Below are 24,471 nucleotides of genomic sequence, written 5' to 3' on the forward strand. Positions count from 1 at the left end.
CTCTGCTGCAGGAAGGGCTCTGCTGCAGGAGGGGCTCTGCTGCAGGAGGGGCTCTGCTGCAAGGAGGGGCTCTGCTGCAGGAGGGGCTCTGCTGCAGGAGGGGCTCTGCTGCAGGAGGGGCTCTGCTGCAGGAAGGGCTCTGCTGCAAGGAGGGGCTCTGCTGCAGGAAGGGCTCTGCTGCAAGGAGGGGCTCTGCTGCAGGAGGGGCTCTGCTGCAAGGAGGGGCTCTGCTGCAGGAGGGGCTCTGCTGCAGGAGGGGCTCTGCTGCAGGAGGGGCTCTGCATGGTCTCCGCTGCTTCTGTGCAGCTCCAGGCTGCCCTTCACCATGATCCATTTTCCCTTTTTGGTATGTACTTCCTCCGTGTGAAATAGTATAGCAAACACCCAAGCACCCATCACCCAGCTCAGAAATAAAACTCAACAGATAGTCATTGAAACCCCTGGGTCCACCATGAGTGTTTCCATCATGAGTCCTGAGCCCCACAGGGCAGGGGGCACGGCAGCCCTGCAGCCACAGAGGCGTTGCCCTGCTGGGACTCTGGCCCGCTCCCACACAGACCCCCAGAGCACCCTTAATGGACCTGAGGCCTGAGATAGCGTGGGATGCCCTCGGAGCGGGAGGTAAGGGAACTAAACTCACCCACTTGCATAGACTAGAACAGATGAAGAAAGGCCCAGTGGGGTGCTAAGATGTCATAGCTGAGACTATAGGCCAGTGTTGGGTTAACAGAGAAGAGCATCTGGTCAAATATGCGTTAATGAGATGGCCTCGGGAGTCGGGGAGAAGCTTCGAAAGATCTGAAGAGACACAGACGAGGGAAATGGCATCCAGAATGTCTGTTAGCAGGAAGCAGTGTCCTCCGCAAGACAGGATCCAGAGCCCAGACAAGAAGTGACAGGAGCAGGGCAAGAGAACAGTCTTGTAGGCAGAAATCCAGCATGGTGGGAGGTGGGTATTGAGGCATACGGAGCAAAGACATTCAGCCGCCAGAATCTGGAATCAAGACGCTACACCAAGTCCAAGAACAAAGATGCGGGGTCTTAAGAGGCCAGGAGCTGCTGAAATTCCTCCTACTGACTCTTGGAATTGATCCTAGACTTAAATAATGAAGACTCTAAGGGCCTGAGCTGGAGAAAAAGGCAGGTGAGACAAGAAAAGGGGAGGGAAGGGGAGGAAGAAACTAGGAACCAGATGTGATCCGACACCATCACCTGACCTCAAAAGGGCACAAGCATTCTTCAGCATTTGTGACAAGCCAACATATCCAAAAACCTACACAAAACTGTGAAGACTATTCTGTCCTCCCGCCCCAACCCAAACCCCATCCATTTACACCACACAACGAATAATGAGGAAGACCTTGTTCCATTCCTGGAAATTGTTTTGAGCACCTTGTGTGTGCCAGGTGCTGTACTGTGAATGGGGACTTCAGGGGCGAGTAGCACCTGCCTGGGCCTCCAGGCAGTTCCTGTCCAGCTGGGCAGTCAGATATGCAAACAGAGGGTTTCAGTTGGTGTAGGAAGTGTTGTGCCTGAGGAGTTCCTGGGTCTCATGAATGCATGGGGCAGGGGAGAGGGGGAGAGGGAGGGAGACATAGAGAGCAGACCCAACACAATGTGTTCCATGAACCATGTGTGTGGCTGCTTCTGGAGCAAAACCCAAGGCAAGTGTGAGGTGGTCAGAGATCATGGCTGTGGAGACTGAGAGCCAGCTCTGGGTTCAAATCCTTCCTCTGCCCCATACCATTCATGTGACCATGATCATTCTACTTAATGTCTGTAAATCTCAGTTTTCTCCTCTCATCATTAGGGGATCCAGAAAAAGCCATTAGAAACACCTTGATTACTTTGTATAAAGTCCATACCCTAAGAGGATGAAGATAAAGAGGAATAAAGGATAATTCAAGAAGATATATGCTATATTCAGCCTCTAAACTTAACATTTATTCTTTTAGGATTTATAGGTTGTCTCATGAGATACAGATACGAAGAATTGGCATTGATTAGACTCCATAGTAGAAATGGATCAAACTATTTCCTCTTCTTGCTTCAATTTCCCTCCAAAAGTAGTCATTATTTTATTTTTCTTTGTTCTTGTTTAGATATATTTAGTGGGAGCTACCATATATGCCTGCTCTGACAAACTCCATGTTATGTTTATCATCATTTACATATATATGTATATGTGCATATGTTTATATACTTAAACATGAAAAAATTATCTGTAAATTTCCAAGAATTCAGTCAAAACGATGAAAACAAAAAGTGAAGACACAACAGACAAGGAGCCTGACAATTACTTGGCTTCCTTTCTGTGCCTCCCTGTTCAGAAGTCTTCTCTTCTTTGACTCCACAGTGAACATAGCCTCTCTTTGACAGCAAATTAAAGTACTAATTACTGAGGAGAAGGTGGAGAAAACCTGCTGTGCCAAGTTGTGGCTGGAATTTATGCTGGTATATCTGCTCACTGCACTGGATGACTGAGTCTACAGCCAAGCATTGACCATAACAGCTTCTCTACTGGCCAAGATCAGTGTTTAATGGTGATGGTTTTGACTTCAGTGAAAAATTCATAAGAGTCCTTGCCTCCTTCTCTACCTACCCCAGAGCTCTTCATCCCCCCAAAAGGGAGGTTCAGCTCTCTGATGAGCCAGCAGTTGGTCCAGACCAAGCCTGACTGCAACTTCTTAGCTACCCTGTGAACACGGCCCACGTTGCATGACCACACTGTTGCTGCCAGCCCATATTTAACGCTGTTGGCTCTTTGAATCACTTCCTCTTCACTATCAAAGGGGACGACACATGTCACTGGACCAAATATCTCTTCCTTCATGCAGCAAGATTCATCCTTAATGTGTGTTATCACTGTGGGAAGCATAAAGTATCCTCCTTGATTCTTGGCGGGGAGACTCAATGTATCCACCCCCTCACCACACAGAATTCGGGCCCCTTCCGAACGGGCTTTCTTGATGTAACTTCTGACCTGGGTGGGGGAAAAACCCTGATTAGCAACATTTTACCATTTGAATTGACACAAAGCAGCAGAAAATACAGTATTTTTGAATCATCTAGGAAAGGTCATTGCTGAGAAATATAAAGTTGATTATCTTATTGCTCAGCTGCTAATCCTGAGGACTGGATCATTTGGGCATTCAGCCTTCAAACGTAAGAAGAGGGGACTAATTTATTTACTAAGTCCCAGACATGTACATAAATGCTTTTCATACATTCTCATTTAAGTCTCTCAAAACTCTATTACCTATGTGTTATTATCTCTTATTTACTGATGATAAAATTGAGCCTCAGAAAGGATAGATGGTTCATACAACTAATAAACAGGAAAGCTAGAATTCACACTCAGGTTTATTCAGTCATTAAATACACAAAAGAACAGTGACTCACTTGGGGTAAGAGGGAGCTTTGTCCATTGCAGAATATGGGAAGTTGAATGATGTATAGATTTTATGAAAGACCAAGATGCTCTTCAAAAGCTAGGCTTCCAGAACAAATAATCTCTAACTTCTGGTCTCATTATTGATTATATTCTGAAAATACATCTAGGTAATATAGTATAGCTGACTATAATGGGAAATAAACTATGTAATAAGTAAACCCAGTGACTTGAAGACAATGGCAGATATTAATTAACAATGGTTGTAAGGCAGCCCGGGTGGCTCAGCGGTTTAGCGCCACCTTTGGCCCAGGGCGTGATCCTGGAGACCTGGGATCGAGTCCCACATGGGGCTCCCCATAGGGAGCATGCTTCTCTCTCTGCTTGTGTCTCTGCCTCTCTCTCCGTGTGTCTCTCATAAATAAATAAAATCTTTTTTAAAAAAAAGGAAACATTCAGCTATGTTTATCTTTAAAAAAAACACAATGGTTGTAGAAATGACTCATTATAAAATAATATGTAATGTTTATATATCGAAATTTCATTGTAGTCACAATGATACATTATCCTACCCCCGAGGGGTATTATAAACACGGGACAAGTAGAAAAGTAATCCCCCAAATTAAAAGTATAGGACAACAGTTAAGCAGTACACCAAAGGCAGGGTAAAATTTTGAAGTCATATTTTGGATTCCTACTTATCACATATTTATCTGAGCATCCTGCTCCAGTATTAGATTATTACTCTATTGTACAAGTATATTCAATGTAGAGCTATGTGTTTGCCATGTAAAAATTTAAAAGTAATGTTGTTTTATTATTAAAAATATAAGTAATGTTGTTTTATTATTAATTTTGCTCTAGTTTATAGAAGTTAATAAGCCATGAAGTCAAAGACTTTTAAAAAATAGAATACTTGGAACAGCTCTGTATTCCTCTCTGCTACCCATTTCCCCCCAACACACGCAATGACCTCAAACGTCTCCCAGAAAAGCCGTAGTTTAGTTTGTGGGTAGAGATGAAATTAGGTCTGGACTTCTCTTTTCCCTATTCTCTTGATCCTCTTGAAACAACCCACTCATATTAATTAAAAGATGCCAAAGGCAGCATAATGCATAAACAGGGGAAGTCGAGGCAAAGACTCCAGGGGCACCTGCTGCACAGAGGACCAGAACTTATTTCCACGATTCAAACTTGGAGCAGCTTTAGATCATCTCGTCTACATAGAATTTCATAATCCTCTCTTAGAGGCTCTTGGATAATAAAATATGGAGGAAAGTATTAGTTTTCAAATTGTGAACTTTTCAAAATTGTTCATATATAAGATGATTCACACTAAAATTTATTTCCTGGAGAAAGTATCACTGGATGATAGAATGATATCTACACTAGTGGCTCAAGAACTGAGATTTTCAGGAAAATCTAAACAAAGAAAATGTTGTGACTGGTAATATGCCATAAAATGTAATAAATTATTATTATAAAACTTTTTTTTTTTTTTGAGAGCATAAAGGAGTTAGCACTTGGTAGCTTTGCACATAAAATCAGAGGATGGAAGTCAGATGGATGGGCTGGGGAGTGCAAGTGTTCAAATCCCAGGGCCTCTTCTTTCTTGCTGAAGATTTTTAAATGCTCAGTTTCCCCTCTGAAAAAATGGTATTAACGTCCCCACCTATTCATAAGATTAGATAAAATGTATGTAAAATATTTAGCATAATTCCTGGAAAGCAGTAAGTCTTCTGAATGCCTGTCACTACTGGTGCTATTGGTGAAGGAGGTAATGGTATAATAAACCATAGATCTGATGCCTCCCAGATAGGAGACTTCAGAACTGCTCCTACCCTACACATCAAGGTTTTTTTTAAAACTGACAAAAGAAGACAGCAAACTGCAAAAGTGGACTTTTGTTAGGCCTGAGGCCTGGCCCTATTGGGGAATGCACCTGTGAATTTCCCCATTGCTTCCGCCAGCCTCACTGTCCACACTCAAGATTTCCATCTCCAATTACCTATATCTTTGGGCAGGCTGGCATATAGCCAGATTCTCCAGACAGCAAATGGAAAAAAATGTGAGAGGGTAAAAATAAAAACAAGAATAAAACCAAAAAACAACCCTGTGAAACAGGGAGAGAGCCTTTTCTTCACTCCTTGAGGACAGTCGCCTACATCACTGGGAGGCAGACAAGTCACACATCCACTTAGGAGCATGCTGCATGTCCATGAGTTTCTGAGCGCTTTGCCATTACAGAACAGCTTCTACATATTCCAATTGGATTCTTCTGTTACTGCATCACTATCTATCGTGACAACCACACAGAAGTAAGATGGACACAGAGTAAGTAAGAAGTAGGATGGACTCTACAGGGCTAATTTGATTCAGAGAAGACATAGACAAATGGCAGAAGAGAAGTGGAATACAAAGATGGCAGCCAGACCCCCCTTGGTTCGCACCCCCAAAACTTTCTGTTTTGGGCAAGGAAAGATGACCACCAGTGGACCCTGTCCACTCCTTCTTTGATCCCAGAGGGTTTGGTATACCATACTGAAAAGAATTCCACTGAAAAGGCCACATTTACACTTCCCTTGCTGCTTCCATTAGCTCTCTCTCAAGGGCAGAGACACCCCAGGCCTTCTCACAAGCATTGATCTGAAAGCCCCCCATTGTGGGTCCACCTGATGGGAGATGTTGCTGGGGGGAGCCGTGACTCCTTACATCTAGGCACACATGCTCAGGATGGAGCAATGAGGATGGCAGATGTTGAGGAACCCTTTGAACTTCAGCAGGATTACCCTGTGGCTTCACACAAGAGAGGAAACGGAAGTCAGCCTGAGAGGTACTCTATTCTATTCTAGGTAGGAGAGATCCATATGTAGAAGCAAAAACAAGAGAGCTCCATACATCACAGCAGTGTATCTGTAGTGAAGAAATGGGAATACCATTGTTAGTGCTCTTCCCTAGAAAACTAAAAATAAAATAAATTGGCCAATGATAGAAAACTATTTCTAAATGTTTAACTGTGTGTACAAAATCTTTCTTCTTAAAAGCAGTAGAGCCATGGAGCTTTCTGAGATGAGTGCAGAGTAATTAATTGTAATTTATTTTAATAAGGAAGTGGCTGAAAAGATTATTTTCTATAAGGATCAAGTAGAAAGTCATGAGAAGTTGATTGAAAAGTCTACAGTTTGGTTCATAGTAATGTGCTAATGTGGGTTTCTTACTGTGGACAATTGTATTGTGGACATGGAAGATGTTAACAAAAGGGAAAGCTGCATGAGTGGATATAGAAACTCTCTGCCTTATCTTTGAGATTTTTCTATTCATCTTAAGTTATTCCAAAATAGAAATTTTATTTCTTTTCTTAGTTTTTTGACTGAGATAGAAAACATATGATGGTAAAAATATATGGGAGTTTTAAAAACTTCTGTTTGGAAGATAAATATGGGCTTATGTTTGAATGTAGTCAGAAAAAAACTAGTAACTGTAAGCTTCATCCTTTTCAGAATTATTCACGGCACCTAAGTATACTACACGGAAATGATATAGTAAGAAAACAAAGTCCAACCAATGTGTTAAATAAATGCTTGTCCTTCCAGCAAAATGTAGTTTCATAGAAGATGGCAGTTCTGGACTAAGATATGTGAGGGGGAGGTTGACACCAGGCCTAAAACTTCATCAATGATTCAACTCTTAAAATAAAAAGAAAGAAAGAAATATCATTTGTGTTTTAGATCTATTAGGATTCTTGGCTTTTGTCCACAGCTTCTGTGGCTACAATGCTAGAAATGTGAGAATCCCTCCCGATGTCCTACAGGACTGTTTCACACCCTCCCCTCCCTTCTGAACCCTCAGCATCTTCTCCCCTCCTCACCCTGCTTCTTAGTTCACTGAGAAAACAGAAGGAATAAGAAGAAACCATCAAGCTACTACTCCCACCGCTAAGAGCATCTGTGTTCCACAATGTTGTAAAGGTCAAAGTTAAAGTGTGTTAATCTGCTAAATGTGTGCAGTATCAAAGATGTCTACAGACTTCAGTCAAGGCTCTGTCTCTCACTGGCTGACTGGCAGGAGCATATTTTCCTTCGTGGTCTCAGTTACCACAGCTGAAGACAAGGTCCTCCAGCTCCAAAATCCTATGACTTATTTTGAGAGTCACATCAGGTGATATATTAAAATGACCTTAAAGACCTAATTTCCAGAAATCACCCAGAGACCATCAACAACTTCTCCCATGTAGACTATCACTAGCCCCACCCACTTAAGGACCACATAATTTAGATCATGCATCCTGGCATGTCCAGAATTCTAACTTCTGTAAGCCACGGGCAGAACCCTTTCCACTGGGAACCTTTATCTATGGAAATTCCTGCCACGTTGAGTTCACATCATTCTTATTAGCTGATCCTTATGTTTTGAAATTTATCTTCCTCACTCTCAATGGCATCTCCATGCTGACTTCTCAAATTCATTCATTCCATGTAGATGCTGTTTTAACCTGAACTACATTTGTGTATTCATATCGAACATTTGTAGACTCTGTATCCAGAGACCTAAAGGTCAGAATTTTTTTAAGAATAGGGTCGTAATTCTTACAACCCAGAAACTGCACTACTGGGTATTTACCCCAAAGATACAGATGGCAGTGAAACACCAGGACACCTGCACCCCAGTGTTCATATCAGCAATATCCACAATAGCCAAACTGTGGAAGGAGCCTCAATGTCCTTCAACAGATGAATGGATAAAAAAGATGTGGTCTATATATACAATGGAATATTACTCAGTCATCAGAAAGGATGAATACCCACCATTTGCTTCAACGTGGATGGAACTGAAGGGTATTATGCTGAGTGAAGTAAGTCAATTGGAGGACAATCATCATATGGTTTTGCTCATACGGGGAATATAAAAAATAGTGAAAGGGATTATAGGGAAAGAAGGGGAACTGAGTGGGAAAAATTAGAGAGGGAGACAAACCATGAGAGACTCCTAACTCTGGGAAATGAAAACAGGTTGCAGAAGGGGAGGTGGGTGGGGGGATGGGGTGACTGGGTGACGGGCACTGAGAAGGGCACTTAATGCGATGAGCACTGGGTGTCATACTATATGTTGGCGAATCGAACTTCAATTAAAAAAAATAGGGTCATAATTAACAACATTGCAAAGCACAGAGTATGCTATGTTCTGCGCTGAGCTTCTCCCCAGACTTCTATTGCAGAGATTTACTTACTTTCTCCAAATGAGCTTTACTTATCAGAGCTCCCATGCTGGCCAATGGATCGGAGGGAATGCCAACTTTCCACCTTCTGGTAGCTTCTACAAACTTCTCCAAAAATTCCTTATAGATGCTCCTCTGAACAAAGATTCTGCTGGTACAGAGGCAGATTTCACCCTGCCAAACAAGAATGACACATGAGGACAATGACGAGACACAGTCCTTCATGGATAGGTCACTCTGCATTTCTGAGCACCTGCCAGTTACCAAGCTCCGGTCTAGGCAATGGGAGACACAGATAAACAAGACAAAGTCCCACCACAAGGAACACATAGTCCTGTGGGGAAGTCAGGCAATAGCATAAGTACATGAGCTCAATCAATAATATAATTTCAGGTCATGACCAAAGCAATACAAGAAAAATGAAGCAGAGGATGAGAATAGATATCAATGGAAAAGTGCCACTTTTACTCCTTTTTAGTAAAAGGAGTCCTGGAAGGCTCTTGTGAAGAGGGGGTGTTTGAATTGACACTCGATTGACGTGAAGGAGCTAGTTGGGCTAGATGTGGAGGAAGGCAGTTCTTAGCAGGCAGGGTAGAGGGGCTGCTTGCTGCAGGGGGGAGCCTGCAGTGGTGCAGTGTATGAGGCAAGGCAGGAGGCAAGCAGGGCTGAGGCCAGGAGTGGAGGCAGGAATGGTGGTAGCCAGTGTAGGAAATGAGGGCCGGGGGTGAGTTCCGGCAGTCCATGCCGAGTCCCAGAGGCTCACAAGGAGTTTGCATCTTGTTCCCAGTATCATGAAAAGACCAAGGAAGGCTTCAAGCAGCTGGATGATAGGATGGGGTTTACATTGTTAAATGATCGCTCTGGCAGCTGTGTAGAGAGTAGAAAGGAAAGGAACAAGAGTGGGATCAGAGTAAAGAGAGTATTCCAGAAGTCCAGATAAGTGGAGATAGCTTGGACCAGGGCGGGAACAACAGAGATGAACAACATGATAGGCATCTACTGACATCACCAGATTTGTAAAGGAACGTGTGACCCTAAGGTGCAAGAAAACTGGTATCGATGCTCTGCGAAAGTGTTGAGTTCCAGGATATATTTTAATAATTGAGCCAATAGGAGTGACTGATGGATTAGTGAGATATAAGGAAAAGGGAAGGTAAGAACAAGGGTGAGTCCCAAGTTTTTGATGGAGCCTCAGAGCAGATGGCAGCCTTCTTCCCCAGAAAGGCAAGGCCAAGGCAGGGAGAGGAAAGGTATTGTACAGAAAGGAAAGGGAGAGAAATCAAGAGTTCTGCTTTGCACAGGTCAAGATTCAGATGCCTAATAGAGATATTGGATGTTCTGGGCAGAGGTGCTAACAGGTGCCTGAGGGAAGAATGATCTTCACTATCATTTGAATAATGCCATCTTTTACAAACCACAGTCTAGACATCTCAGAGCATTATGAATGTATGATAAGTATCTATCTGCATAAATAATATTTTTACCACATGAATATTTGATCTCCACAATAATCCTAAGGATAGAATATCTCTAATTATTTTGATAGTTGTGCAAAGGTGTATTGTCCAAATTAAATAGTCACTGTTTTGAAACAAAGAATTCTCTCTGCAACCAGAATCACCATTAGAATCATCAGCATATCTGGCTTGGGAAATCTGCAAACACAAGTGCCCTCTGCCATGTGGGGAGGGAGGGTGTGGTAAAGAGAGTTGAGGGGTTAACCAATCAGGGTTTTCCCGATTACTTAGTGCCAGGAAAACATAGGTAATACTAGGATCTCTAGTGGCATGACTTTAGAGGAAATGAGAAAAGGGAAATACTGTTATTGAGTGCCTATTGTGTGCCAGGCACCATGAATTATTATGAGTTATCTTACAATATTATCTTATAACTCATAATAATTCTGTGGTGTATTACTTTTCCCAGTTTACAGTTAGAAAATGGAGCTTTGAATAAACATAAGCCCGAGGCCACCAGGCATGAGAAGTTTCAACTTCAGTCTGAGTGATGTGGAAGTCCACATTCATTTCCTCTGTGTCTCACAGCGTGTCTAAGTCTGTGTGTGCCCCGAGCCAAAGGAGACCACGCACGATAGAGATGTTTCAAAAGAGCCCGTTATATTCAACTGAGGAAGAAGAACTCACCATGTGAGACTCATCTCTGCGTTAAGGAAAAAGAAAACAGCCCCCCTGTTTTGCTTAAAATCTGTGATCTTGAATTAGCCAGTTGGGCTCCTGTCCTCTTCCCCACTGACATTTAAAATACCCCTCAAGAGGAAGGCTCTCAGCAATGTCATGTTCTTGCACAATTCTGGCAGCCAAGAAGCTACAATCCATTTTGGCAATCAGAGTGCGTTTACTTTCATGCAGTTTTCATGTAATGTCCTCTCAGCTGTTTCTCAGTCCACAGCTTGTCCCTCCCCTTGTTGTCACTAAGTCACCAAAATGCTTGATTTAATTGTTTGTTTTGATACTTGTTTATTTTATTTTTTTAAGATTTTATTTATTTATTTGAGAGAGAGTATAAGCAGGGGAGGGGAGATGGGCAGAGGGAGAGGGAGAAGCAGGCTCCTCACTGAGTAGAGATCCCGAGGGACTCTGGGATCATGACCTGAGCCAAAGGCAGATGCTTAACTGACTGAGACACCTAGGAACCACAGATACTTGTTTATTTTAATGATTAAAATAGCTGTATCATAGAATTGCAAGTCTATTTTCTAAAATCTAAAATGTAAGTCTATTGATCCAGAAATATATAGAGATATATAGAGAGATACAGAATGAAGCCACTTTCTCTAAGAATTACTGTGAGAGAAATAATTACAATTATAATGATCACGAAAATAACCACTGTCAAGAACGGTGTTCATTCTACACTCACAAAATTGCTACTGGAAGGCATCATTATCGCTTCCATGATTTTATAGGTAAAGAAATGAAAGTTCAAAAGGTTACAACAACTTAAGCAAGTTAAATAAAAATATCTCATTTCACTTATCTTTCTTTCTATAGCAATTCTAGCTCTTTAGTTAATTCTTTGTTCACTGCTAAAATTTTTAAAGAGCAGATCCTTTGGAGAAAATCATTCAGTGTTTGTGCACTCCTGCTCTACCCTAGGCCTAGTCCTGGGTGTTGAAGGTCAAATGTGGCCCCAAAGCAGACACAGATGGCCTCTTTGTGATGCTTACAGTCGGTCTATCTGGGTCAGCATTCCTAAGCCTTTGGGTGCCATGGCCTCCAAGAATCTGCCGAGTACTGTGGCCTCCAAAAAAATATCTACTACACAATTTGAGGAGAAGCAAAGTTGCTCATGACCCCAACATAAGAAACGTGCCCTAGACTGGCTCAGGCATTTATTTCTAAGTGTGTGCTGCATTTGGGATGCTCCTGGGGGAACACAAGATTTATTGGAGATAAAACATTTAGACAGCAAGAAGAGAATGGGGGTAACTCTGTGTGTAAAGGGATGAAAAAGCTTGGAGAAGCAAAAATTCAATCATTTTGCCCATGGCTGGTACCTGATAAAAGCTGTGTAACTCAAGAAGAGGAGCTTGCTGAACAGGAGCTGTGATTCTACAAGACCACAGATTGGCACTGAGATAAAACAGATAGTCAACAGAATAACACAACTTAATAATCTCCTTTCACTGAAATAGCACCTACTATTGACTACTAGTTGACCTACTAACTCCTGGCTTTGCACTGTGATGAAACAGATCCAGTCTGACAGGGTCACAGAGTTTAAAAATTAACTAAAAACAAAACAAGCAAACCCAAAGGACACACCTGGTTGGCAAAGCTGGACTTGACAGTCGTCGGAATACACTCCTCCAGGTTGGCGTCCTCAAAGATGATGGCAGGGTTCTTGCCCCCCAGCTCCAGGGAGAGCTTCTTGCAGTGGGGAGCACTCAGATGTATGATCCGCTCAGCTGTGGGCTGACTCCCCGTGAAGGAAATGAGGGGTACCTCTGGATGGGCCACCAGGGCCTCGCCTACCCTGGGCCCCGTTCCAAACACAATATTTACCACACCTGGTGGAACACCTGGCCAGGAAACAGAACAGTATCCAGGTCTGTATCTGGTTAAAATACAGAAACAGTAACAGAAATTATAATAGTAATTCTCCGTGTGTTGAGAACTTCCGGTTACACACAGGTTCTCCTTGAAAATCCAGTAGCTTGCATGGGCGGGTGTAGACTTCTATGGCTGTCTCTAGTTTAATAGCAGAGCAAAGACTATAGCGCCACCTCCACCTACAATGCACCCTAGGTGGGATTTCTCCAGGTGCTTTGTCTTAGAAAAATTAAGAGGAGAATATTCTAATTAATCCATTCCATAATATTGACTAGGCATCAGGGGCTGAGGACACAGAGATATCCTCAGGCAAGTCAAGCCCCATAGGGTAGGAGGGTCCTGCCCTAAGTTGGTGTTCAGGAGTCACAATTCAGTGTGAAAAGGTTAAGTGGAGGGAAGAAGAGATTGACTGTCTTGGCCCAGGGAAGTGAGGGAGGGCTTCCCCAGGAAGGTGAGCTTCAGTTAAGGGTCTTCTGTCCCATGATATGGATGTATCATTACACTCTAGGACTACCTTAAAGTGTTAAGAACACCCAAAAACAGATGTTCCAGATTTTCTAGCACAAGACCCTACTGCCCTACATTTGTATTTTTTATTTTAATGTGTTTATGGCTGTACCTATTTATTGCCTAGCCATCACCGGGAGGTGCGCTATCTCAGGGCAGAAATGTCCTGTCTGTGTTTTGCTCCTCACAGCCTTCCCTGTGCCATGGCCTAGTTTGCCAGACAGATTAATACCCACAAGAGCTTGCATTCACTGTGGGACCATCTTTGCAGGAAGTGATTTAGATCTCCCAGCAACTGGATGAGGCAGGTCAGATTGATATCCTCATCTCACCCAAACCGAGGCAAAGTAAGGTTAAGTAGCAACCCCTAGGAAGCAAAACTGGGTGTAGATGGTTAACAAATACTTAGGTGAATGAATGAATGAATGAATGAATGAATGAATGAATGAATGAGTGCTTCATGTACATTATCCAATTCAGAAATGGTCCTTGACTCTGGAAAGCTTTATAAGTCCAGAAAGAAAATCTATGTGCAAATATGTTGTGTCTGGGAAGCTCTTAGGGTTTGTCTGGAGGTAGCTCAGTTTATTCTCCATGTTTCTTCAGCCTGGAAGCACAGAAGATGCAGAAAACCTCCAATGTGGAAGGCCTTTGAACTGCTTCCCCGCCCCTCATATCTTTCCCTGTCCAGGTTAGACAGTCTCTCCTTAATAGAAACACACTCTGTTGGATTAAAGCCATCTCTTCCAGAATATGCTTTTAAAATATAAATAAGAAGTTCTCCTTGAAGATCCATTATCATCCAGAACACCCTCCCACAGAGCCAGAGCCTTAGCCTGATCACTTGAGGGAACAAAGGAGACCCCATTCAGGTTAGCCTCAGAGGCAGGTATGAAGAATCAATGGTTCCTGGTGGCAGAGCTTCACCTCTAGTGGCCCCACCTTTACACACAGGTGCACACTTACTGAATACACCCAACCCCAGCGTGGGCCGATCCTGGACCACAGGGTCACTGCCATGGAGGACATCCCCGGGGCCAGGCACCATGTGAGAGCAGCTGAGCCCTGCGTTGGGGCAAAGAGGAGGCTCCGGAGAGGGGCCCCTCACAGCAGTTATGGGAGAGAAACAAGGACCAGTTTCCTAGCATTTGCAGGCTGGGGTCTTGCAAGTGGGCCTGTGAATACTTGCCTGATATTTTCAGATTGGGATTTGGGGGCAAGAGAAGGTGGACTACTGGGCTTTATAAATCCTGAAGGCAAAACTGGATCAAATCATTTCTAATGTATACAACAGCATTTTAAAGAAGAGTGAAGAAAACTTAGAAACACCACACACTTATCATGCAGGAAAATGAGTTCATTTCACCAACTGCCTTCTACGACTGCATTGGCGCTTCACATTTCCTTGAACTTTGGTGTTAATATGTGAAGAGCTACCTACTGGCCATTACTTTCAGGACCACTTTGCAATTTGATCAAGACAGGGATGAAATTTTTCTAGAGATATCTGCCCCCTATTCTTAAGATGTACCGGTTATCAAAGAAAGAAGGCACTATATTGGCAAAGAGTAATTCATTACAACTCAGACCAGGTGGCCAATGGACAAAAAGGGCCATAACATTCCTCCAGCGCTAGGATGTGCCAGGGTGGCAACAAGCTTCAATGGGGCAGAACAAAAATAGGAGGGGCCAGAAATCTACTTTCAGTGGACACTCCAGGAATGAGGGCAAACATTTGGTGCCCCTCAAGAAGAAATGAATATTCTAGAACGTTAAAGACGTACTCACTATATACTTTTTTTAAATGATTCTACTTCACAGGAAGTCTGGATGCTCAGGACTCAAAGACTGGCCCTTTAAATACCCGGAATGCACCAACAAATCATTTTAGCTTTCTTTTTCTTACAATATTAAAAGAGTCTCTTACAGATTCTCATTCAAATGGAGAAACTGAGGGCTCGAGATAGGTGCAATTTGAGCCATCCACTCTCCATGTCGGCCAGAGGAAGAAAGTTTAGCAAAGCCAAGCAGAGGCAGGGAAGGAGAGAAGAACCGTCTTGACATAACAAGCTTATTCATTCACAAGAAATAAGATTAATGCTGTGCAAATACATGGAAACATGAAACTCTCACACAGATCAGGTTCTAGGTGTATGGAAGGGAAGAGTGCTGAGGGAAGAGAAATCATCATAGGTCAAGAAGTGGTTGACTTCAAGAGAGAGTGGTTCTGGGAACACAGCTCTGTGGCACCACCCTACCTGTATGTGTGCCCTCCCCCAACGCGGATCACAGCTGAGCATCGGCCCCACTTATATCCACTCAAGGGAACCAACAGTCAACAGATAGGGAAGAAAGGCCTTGGAACTCTGTAGACATAAGGCACTTAATTTTGCGAAGAATGGCATTAGAACACTGGCCCTCGTTTAAGGAAGGAATGACATGTGGAGCATGGGAAAGGTAGGCACATTTCTACCATACACCCAACCCCCCAGAAGCCTCCGGCATGCATAAATGTCATCCCAAAGACTGAAGCTGGGAGGCCTCATTCCTCTCAATATAATACAAGGGAAATGGGCAGCTAGACTAGATCATCAGGCCACACAGTTCAACCTGCCATCTAAATCCTGGAGTAAAGAACTGGCCCAACTTTCTTGGAAACCAATACGTATGTTTTTGCTTAGAGAGATAAGGTATCCAGGAGAGGGAAGTACCACCTACTTTATGGATATGGGTGAGCTCAGCATTACCTTCTCCATGGGCTTGAAGGAGGTATGCACAAGCAGAGGCTGATAAGCAGGAAGACACCCAACAGGCTGTCCCACCACCACCTGCCATCCCACCCCAGGGTGTGTACGAGACCTGAGCTGAGGGACGTAATAATAGCAAGGGGCTTTCTTGTCACAAGCTAGGGTCTTCTGACACCCTCAGGTCCTGGTGCAGTGGCCAGCTGTGCAGAGTTATACCCCAGAACGTAACTAGGAACATACCTTGAATGTGACCACCATGCTGCTGACACAAAGAGAACAAAGAGCCAGATCATATCAGCTTCCACAGGGTGGCTCCAAATGAAGGGAAATCTAAGGAAGGTGTATTCAACTCTCTTGAAAATGGTGATTTCCAGTGAGTATTGTATAACCAAACAAACCAGAGAAGTACCCAACAGTAGTCTTGTTTTCATCAAGATTATCATGTGGTTCAAATATAAAATTGAATTTGACCATTGAAGACAATCTCTGGAGCAGGCTAGTGTCTGATTTGATTGGGTTCTTTAAGCCTGCTGTCATTTCAAACTGTGCTATGAACAAACAAACAAACAACTGTGCTATGGTCTTACTGCCTGCCAACCACCTGCTGGGGGAGCTGCTCCTGCAGTAGACATACAGGGGTGAAGAGAAGAAAAACTGTGAGCTAATCCTGTACATGTAGGGGATTTCTTAGAAAAGAATCAGCGAGAGGAAAACTAAAGATGTCAATGGAATCAATTTTGCTCTATGCAGATTCTATTCAAAACAAGATTTCAGTGACACCGAGGTGGCTAAAGCCCACAACACTTGCAACCCCAAAGCCAATCCTGTGCCTCTCCAGACCCACAGCTAATTTACCTGCTTTCTCCAGGAGCTTGCACATCATCCACGCGGTCACTGAAGTCAGCTCGCTGGGCTTGGCTATCACGGTATTGCCAGCGGCGATGGCCGGTGCCACCTTCCAGGTCAGCAAGTAGAGTGGCAAGTTCCAGGGGCTGATCAGACCAGCTACAAGGGCAGGACAGAAACACTGCCACCAGTGGCATGCCTCCCAAACTAGACTGGCCAAAACTAGGTTTATTAATGTGGAATTCCTTCACCCTGCATAAAACTTAGGCTTACTTTTCTAAAGCCCCAAACTTGGGCAGCCCAGGTGGCTCAGCAAGTTAGTGCCACCTTCGACCCAGGGCTTGGTCCTGGAGACCTGGGATCGAGTCCTGCATCGGGTCCCTGCATGGGGCCTGCTTCTCTCTCTGCCTCTTTCTCTCTCTCTGTCTGTCATGAATAAATAAATAAAATCTTAAAAAATAATAATAAAGCCCCAAACTTTGCTTACTTGTAGTCAACTGCAGGGAAATAACTCCAAAACGTATTGCAAGCAACTGTGCCTTATAACACTATAAATCAATAGTTTACTCTGAGTTTTGAAATTTTTAGGCTTTTACCTTCTTTTAAAACTTCTCTCTCCTTCATTATCAAACTGTCTAGCTACTATTTCTTGTAAGTTTTTTTTTTATCACTGTTTCTAATCCATTGTGGATTAAAACATAAAATCTCAAGTTTTTTAGAATTATTGGTAAAATAAGAGCAAATGGGTTCTGAGTCTGCCCTGTGGGGACCGTCCTGTTAGTAAAGCCAGTGAATTTTGATGTATGGACTATAAAATCCATTTTGGTTAGCCAGAGGATTTTTTTTTAAAGATTGCATGTATTTATTTGAGAGAGAGACAGAGAGGATATGAGTAGGGGACGGAGAAAGAGGGAGAAACAGACTCCCTGTTGAGCAAGCAGCCCAATGCAGGGCTCAGTCCCTGGACCCTGAGATCATGACCTGAGTGAAAGGCAGACACCTGACTGACTGAGCCACCCAGGTGTCCCTAGCCAGAGGACTTTTTAATAAAGAATTCTCTCTAGGTTCTCACTTGTATCATGACCAGATAGGATTGCTAAATAAGTAACAGAAACAGCATCTAGAACTGTCTCCATGCAATATTCTGAAACCATCCAGGTTTCCAACCATAAAAGACACACACATACACACACACACACACACACAAAATCTACCTTATGAATAGGTAAATGGATTCATCTTACTATATATTCTTACCTTAAACCTATGCTGTGAAAGTAAACATTTATTTTATATGCTTGTATTTCTCATTAGAAAATCTTTTCTTTAGAGGATAAGAGAATATTTTTCAGCATTATGTATCTCCGTAGTTCTAAGAAGGAGGCCTGAGCTTTTCCTAATTCCTTCAAAATATTATTTCCAAAGGATTCAAATGACCCAAGTGGTAATAGGACCCATTTTCTTTCCTTTTCATTTATTTGCTTTTATCCTATCATGAAACGTGACCAGCGGACGTGGGTGCTTGGTGGTTGGCGGAGCAGTGACATCTGGTGGTGTCTGGGTCATTGCTCCTGTCCTCCAAAAGAGAGCGGCAAGGAGCTAATTCAGTCAAGACCAATCGACTGTCCTAAGTGTCCTACCTTTACTAATTCATTTAATTCACATTAAAGTACACGAATCTGAAATCAAACTGTTGTCCCGGGCTTTCAGAGAAGACCCCTGAAGAATACGAGTGCCAAGAGGCCGGCCCTGCACGTCCCCCCAAGCCGTGCCCTCAACCACAAGACCCTGAGCCTTGCGGCGAGTTCCCCCGGGTCAGCCGGGCGGCAGGTGCCGGGCTCCGGGCTGCAGGTGCCGGGCTGCGGGCTCCGGGCTGCAGGTGCCGGGCTGCGGGCTGCAGGTGCCGGGCTGCGGGCTCCGGGCTGCAGGTGCCGGGCTGCGGGCTCCGGGCTGCAGGTGCCGGGCTGCGGGCTGCGGGCGCGGGCTGCGGGCGGCACCCACCGATGCCCACGGGCGCCCGCACGGTGTAGTGCACACAGCCCGCGGGGTCCGCCTGCGTGCACTCCGACGTGTGGTGCAGGACCGACGACGCGAAGAACCGGAGGTTCTGCACCGCCCGGGGGATGTCCAGGCTTCTCGCCAAGGTCACGGTCTTCCCTGCAAGGAGCCGGGAGGGAGGCGGGTCAGCGCGCCCGGGGGCCCGGGTGCACGGCGGAGCGTGCGTTCATGAGACGGGGAAATGAGCGGGTGTGTGGCCACAGGAGGCGGCGGAGGGGGGTAAAACCCAGGGAAAGCCCCTTTGCTTCGTAGACTGAACAATTCGTAGCTACCGCGAATGGGCCAGATGCCCGCCGCTCCGCTCACGGCAGCGCGCTCGACCCCAGATCACCAGCTGTGCCCGCGCCGCGGGGGGGCTGCGCCACGGGGCCAAACACCAAGTGCACGAAGTGTCCCCCGCGCAGCGTGGAGCCGCGAAGACCGGCGCGCGCAGGACCCGGGAGGGGCCTGCGGAGACTGCGCTCACTCCCTGCGTGCCCCATCCAAGTCCTGGCTCCCGGAATGAACACAAAGAGAAACAGCTTTTCTGGGTTGTTCCTTAGTCGCCCTTGGTGACCTAGGGGCGCTCCCTGAGGCCAGCAGCACCAGCAGGAAACATCTTCTTAAGGGCTTGGACTCAGGCTGCTCCCTAACTTTACGCTGATTTACAACATCCATATAATTCTAAAAGATCTCCGGTTTTCCTAACAGATATTACTGCAAGGATTTATGGACATTTAGCCCTTTACCCAGGCCTTTGGGAAGGAGTTAAAAATTGGGAAGTTGTGGGCTCCTGGGTGGATAAGTTGGTTAAGTATCTGCTCTCAGCTCAGGACCCCTGGGGTCCTGGGGTGGAGCCCTGCCTCGGGCTTCCTGCCTCTGCTGCTCCCCCCCTGTTTGTGTTCTCTCTCTTTCTCCCTCTCTCATATGTGTGTGTGTGTGTGTGTGTGTGTGTGTGTGTGTGTGTGTGTGTATAAATATTTAGAAGTTCGCTTTGAAATGGTCTACCTAGAATTGGTGGGGAATTGCATGCTCATCTCTCTTCTTCCTCTCTCCCCATATCCACGCCCTTTGCCAAAAGCCTTTGCAGTGCCTTCCACCAAATGGACAAAGTGTATTTATTGCCTTGACCCGGGAACTTGGGCTCAGCCATGCCTGCTCAGGCCATCAGAATGGGACAGAAGTGAGCCAGTTGCAAGCCTCCTGGGTGTTTTTTCTGTCCACCTCCACCTCTTCCATGAGGGGCACAGGTGTGGGCTAGCCTGATGGGCCCAGGAGGGCCACTGTGGAAGTGCCCTGAGTCCCCGTCCATTGTGGTTAAGAGGCACCAGGTCACCCGACAACTGGAATGAGGGTATGAATCGCTAGCATCCGAGTAATCATACTGCACTTTCCATAAAGCACAGCCCTCACCTTGGTCTCTGGACTCCGCCTGGGCCAGCTCCTCCAGGGACTGCTCCAACAGGTCGGCCAGCTGGTGCAGCACCTTCGAGCGCTCCTGGGGGCTCCGGGCAGACCAGCCAGGAAAGGCTGCCCGGGCAGCCTCCACCGCCGCTTCAATCTTTGAGGTTGCAAAAAGGAGAGGGTCGCCTTTAGACTATTGCTCCTGAGGTTGGACGCATCCAGAATCCACAGGTCCACACACACCTAATTTTTTTCTGCCTCATTTCAAATATTCAATGCTTCCTAGTGCTGAGTCACCTGCAAAGTGGTATTTCCGTGATGATGCGGCAATCAGATCGAAGCTATTTGAATTTTAATAGATGCATGTTTTCAATCATGTCAAAATATAGAATTTTTTTGGAATATCATATGAGAGAGAAAACTTCATCTAGGTGCGTGGAATTTCTAAGTCTTTTATCCAGCTGCAACCTATCTGACAAAATCTAAAATTTCATTTGAAATCGTATCCTCAGATCGTCATTTCCACTTGCAATGACTAATCTTTATAAATAAAAGAGTATGCTAAACATACAAATTATTTCAAGTAACCTGTTTTAAAATTCTGTACCATGACTATGGCTATGCCTATTTTGCAGATGAGGAAATCAAGGCACAGAGAACTGAAGCAATTTGGCAGAGGTCACACAGGTAACAAGTGGCAGCGTCAGGATTCAGACCCAGATCTCTGTGGCTCCCAAGGCCAGAGCTGGCTTGCTGTGGCATAGCCACGGTCCCTGCGCCCTGCCTGGCTCAGCCCAGTGAAAGATGCCTCTGTGGGAAAAGAGGCCAACTGTGTTTGGAGAGATTGGAAACCTGGTTTTAGAGCAAATCCAAAAGGAAACAATATATGGAAAGGTTCGAGCAAGGCCAATTCTTTCAAGGCAAGATAAGTCTCTGGCGAAGTCTAAGGAACATCTTTACGAGAGATGGCAAATCCATAGCCTGTGTCTCAACCCTCTTGCCTCTCACATGCAGAACAAGACTTTATAATCACTCACGGCTTTCTCCCACCCCTGGGCCCAGGTCCAGCCTCACAGTCCTTTTCCACAGGCTTCTGGACCCTGAGCAGCTTTCTCGAATCACGTGATCTGACAATTCAGCCGTCCTCTCCCACAAAATCTGATCGACACTCCTCCTTTGTTTTCTTTGTAAACAGAATCACTTCCAGCTGAGCTGAATAAAGGATAAAATGATTCTCATCTTAATTATTAACTTCTGGAAAAGTGGTATTTTTGGTTCCAAAGATGAGTCTCTACTGCAGACTTGCAGACAGGATGAAGGAATAACATGGACTGTGGTGCTCTTCCACCAGGAACTGCAGCCTCCTAGAGGCCTGCTGGCAGCCAACAAGAGCAGGGCTCTTTCCTACCAGGGCCAGTGTAAAATCTAATCTTCCTGATGTTGTCCATGTAAAATCTGAGCTTTTTGCTATACAGAAAAATCAAGTGTAGTCATATTTTGGAAGTTGCCCTATGTCTGTGTAATACAGAATACATGTTAATGTAACATGAGCAAAAGCTAATACCTAGAAAGCATTTACTAAATACTAAACACAAAGGGCTTTACATATATCACTCTGCTTAAGCCTCAGAATAACACTATAAGGTAGGTGTTATTGTTATCCCCATTTTATAGGTAAGGAGACTGAGGTGGAAGGAAATTCAGCTCTAAGTCAAGACCATAGGTACTACGTGGTGCAGTCTGTCTTTGAAGCCAGGCAGTCTGACTCTGGCCTGTGCTTATGACTGCGAAGCTACAATATAAATGCCACCACGAACGTGTGTGTGTCCATGTGTGTGCGCATGCGTGTGTGTGTGCGTGCACGCACGCGGGGTGTGTGTGGTGTGCGTGGCCACTGATATAAGCATCAGAGATGAGAATGTTAGCTGTCATCTGTGGAATAAGGATGATGACGGAGTTTTATTTGCAGGTTGTTACGATTCATATTAGAGGTGATCTGTGTTAGAAGGCTTAGTAATGTGGAGCACAGGGAAAAACCTGTTAGCAGCACCAGCAGCACTTTTTTTGAGAGACTTTCTGAAGAATTGGGCACATAGTTTGTATGTGGATAATATTTTTCAAGCCAGAAAAAAGTGGGACTTGGGGGATCATCAGAGAGGATATTTGCAAGTTAAATTGCTGGGAAATCCAAAATATTTATTCCTCTGCTAGCAGATGCATCCATCATTCTATCTTCTGAAAAGCCATGAACCATTAGCTGTAGAAAATATTTCAGGTGCATTCATCATATTTGTCATTTTTAACTTCAGTTTGTAAAACACTCTGAGACCAGGAGGGCTATTAAACAGAAAGATGGATTTCCCACATCCCTCCCCATCATTCGAAACAAAACTGCGAGTTACAGTGTAACCAACAGATTAGCCAATGTTTGCTAACTTTTACCCACAAGTCTAAAGGTTTTTTTTAATGCAAGACAGGCTTAAATTATTAACAAAAGAAAAATAATAGCTTAGTATATATGAAGGCTTATTTATATATGAATATTTGTATATGAAGGCTACAATTATCTTTTAAATCTTGCTCTGTGTGCCTTAAAAAATAATATGTGGGGGTGACTGGGTGACACATTTACGCTGTCAGTGCAATCATTGATAACTAATCACATATATCACCAACATTTTATAAAATTCTCAGATAAAATTAATTCCACATCACTTAAACAATTTTAATGTTTGTGCCATTAAGCACTTTGATTAAGAAAAAGGATGGGATGGTGTTAAGTTTAAAAGCAAATATATATGGGAATTTGATTTTGTATTTCATCATTCAAATGATCACTTTTACTTTACTAGATATTTTAAAGACATAAGGAATTATTAGAGGATAATCTAAAATAAACCCCTGGGTTTTTCACTTTTGCTTGTTTTAGTGAAGTAACAAGTTGTTGTTGTTGTTGTTTTAAAGAAATCCATGAATATAGTGTCAACGTTAGGTAACACTTGATACCGAAAAGAAAGCAGAAACACACACTCACACACAAAAAAAAAAAAAAAAGAAAAGAAAGCAGAAACACTGACCAGTCTTAACAAATAATACTTTTTACTAGACCCCCTAATAAGGAATGTCTGAGAAATGCATCGTGTGTCAGGCTGCCTAAATTAAATCACTTGCTTCTGCTCACAGCCATCTGGGTTTTGCCCCAGGTATAAATATCAAAGTTCATGTGAGGCCACTTTGCTTTCATCAGCACCTATTTTTGCTAACAACAAGAATAACAAAAATACAAAGAGGATTTTCACTTTTATGAAAAAAGCCATTACCATTCTTACATATTTCTTTCCCAAAAGCAAGGTGGCATAACAGGAACTTTCTGAAAATGGAGGATACTCTTCACTTTATGCAAACACTCCCCCTTTGGATAATGAGGGGAAACCTGCATCCTAAAAGTCCCATTACAAAGCCAACCTTCCCAGAACTCAGATCTTCCTTCTGCTAGTGTTTAGCAATTCTACACCTTTTCCCAACTCCCTTGCTCCCAGAGAAGTAAGAGACGTGTAATTCATCAACACATGAAATACATTTCAGTCTTCCCTAAGTGGATATACTCACATCTCTCTCTCTCTCTCTCTCTCTCTCTCTCTCTCTCTCTCTCTCTCGAAAAGATTTATTTATTTCATTGTGAGAAAGAGAGGGAGTGGGGGAGAAAGAGGCTTTGAGCATATTCGGCACTGAGCACAGCCCGCTGCGGGGCTCGAGTCATGACCCCGAGATCACACAGGACCTGAGCCGAAACCAAGGGGTGCTCAGCTGACTGCACCACCCAGGCGCCCCACTCACCTCTTCTTTTCCACTGTTTGGCACTTGGCAGTACACTTCTCCCGTAGATGGATCATAAGAATCAATATAGGAGTTACAAGGTACAAACTTCCCATTAATGAAGTTCTCCAGTGTCATAAGTGTATTTGTTCCCGCCATGGCGGAGGCCACTCCTGTCTTTCTCCTTGGCAGTTCTTCTGTTAGGTTCCCCCTGAACCCTTCTCCACCCTGAGTTAGCCCAACCTCACCTCCAGCCCCAAAGTCCTCATTTGCCAGTCAGTGAAAGTGGGAGGTGGCCTGACACTCAGGAGTGCTCCAGTCTCCAAACCGTGAGGGAAGAGGATTCTGGAACATTTCACAGACTTCCAGTACATGATCAGAAAGGGATAGTACTATGGTAAATTAATTCAGCTTATGTGTCTGTGGCCCTTTGAA

At 44.2% G+C, this 24,471-nt stretch overlaps 1 protein-coding gene across 2 annotated transcripts; it reads right to left on the reverse strand.

Annotated features, from left to right (window-relative positions):
• Positions 1-1,922: 1,922 nt before the first annotated feature.
• On the reverse strand, positions 1,923-24,274 carry ALDH8A1 (aldehyde dehydrogenase 8 family member A1). Of its 2 annotated transcripts, XM_041745671.1 has the most exons (7): positions 24,058-24,270; positions 20,230-20,377; positions 18,781-18,936; positions 16,789-16,938; positions 12,392-12,648; positions 8,619-8,780; positions 1,923-2,983 (listed from the first exon to the last, which is right to left on the reverse strand). In XM_041745671.1, exons 1-7 carry the CDS (start codon positions 24,193-24,195, stop codon positions 2,531-2,533), a joined length of 1,464 nt encoding a protein of 487 aa, XP_041601605.1. In that variant the 5' UTR covers positions 24,196-24,270; the 3' UTR covers positions 1,923-2,530. The 2 variants fall into 2 exon arrangements, with proteins under 2 accessions (XP_041601605.1, XP_041601606.1); XM_041745672.1 differs by lacking the exon at positions 18,781-18,936 and having other exon boundaries at positions 24,058-24,274.
• Positions 24,275-24,471: the final 197 nt, after the last annotated feature.

Source organism: Vulpes lagopus, chromosome 2 (genome assembly GCF_018345385.1).
Source record: "Vulpes lagopus strain Blue_001 chromosome 2, ASM1834538v1, whole genome shotgun sequence".
Taxonomy (NCBI): Eukaryota; Metazoa; Chordata; class Mammalia; order Carnivora; family Canidae; genus Vulpes; species Vulpes lagopus.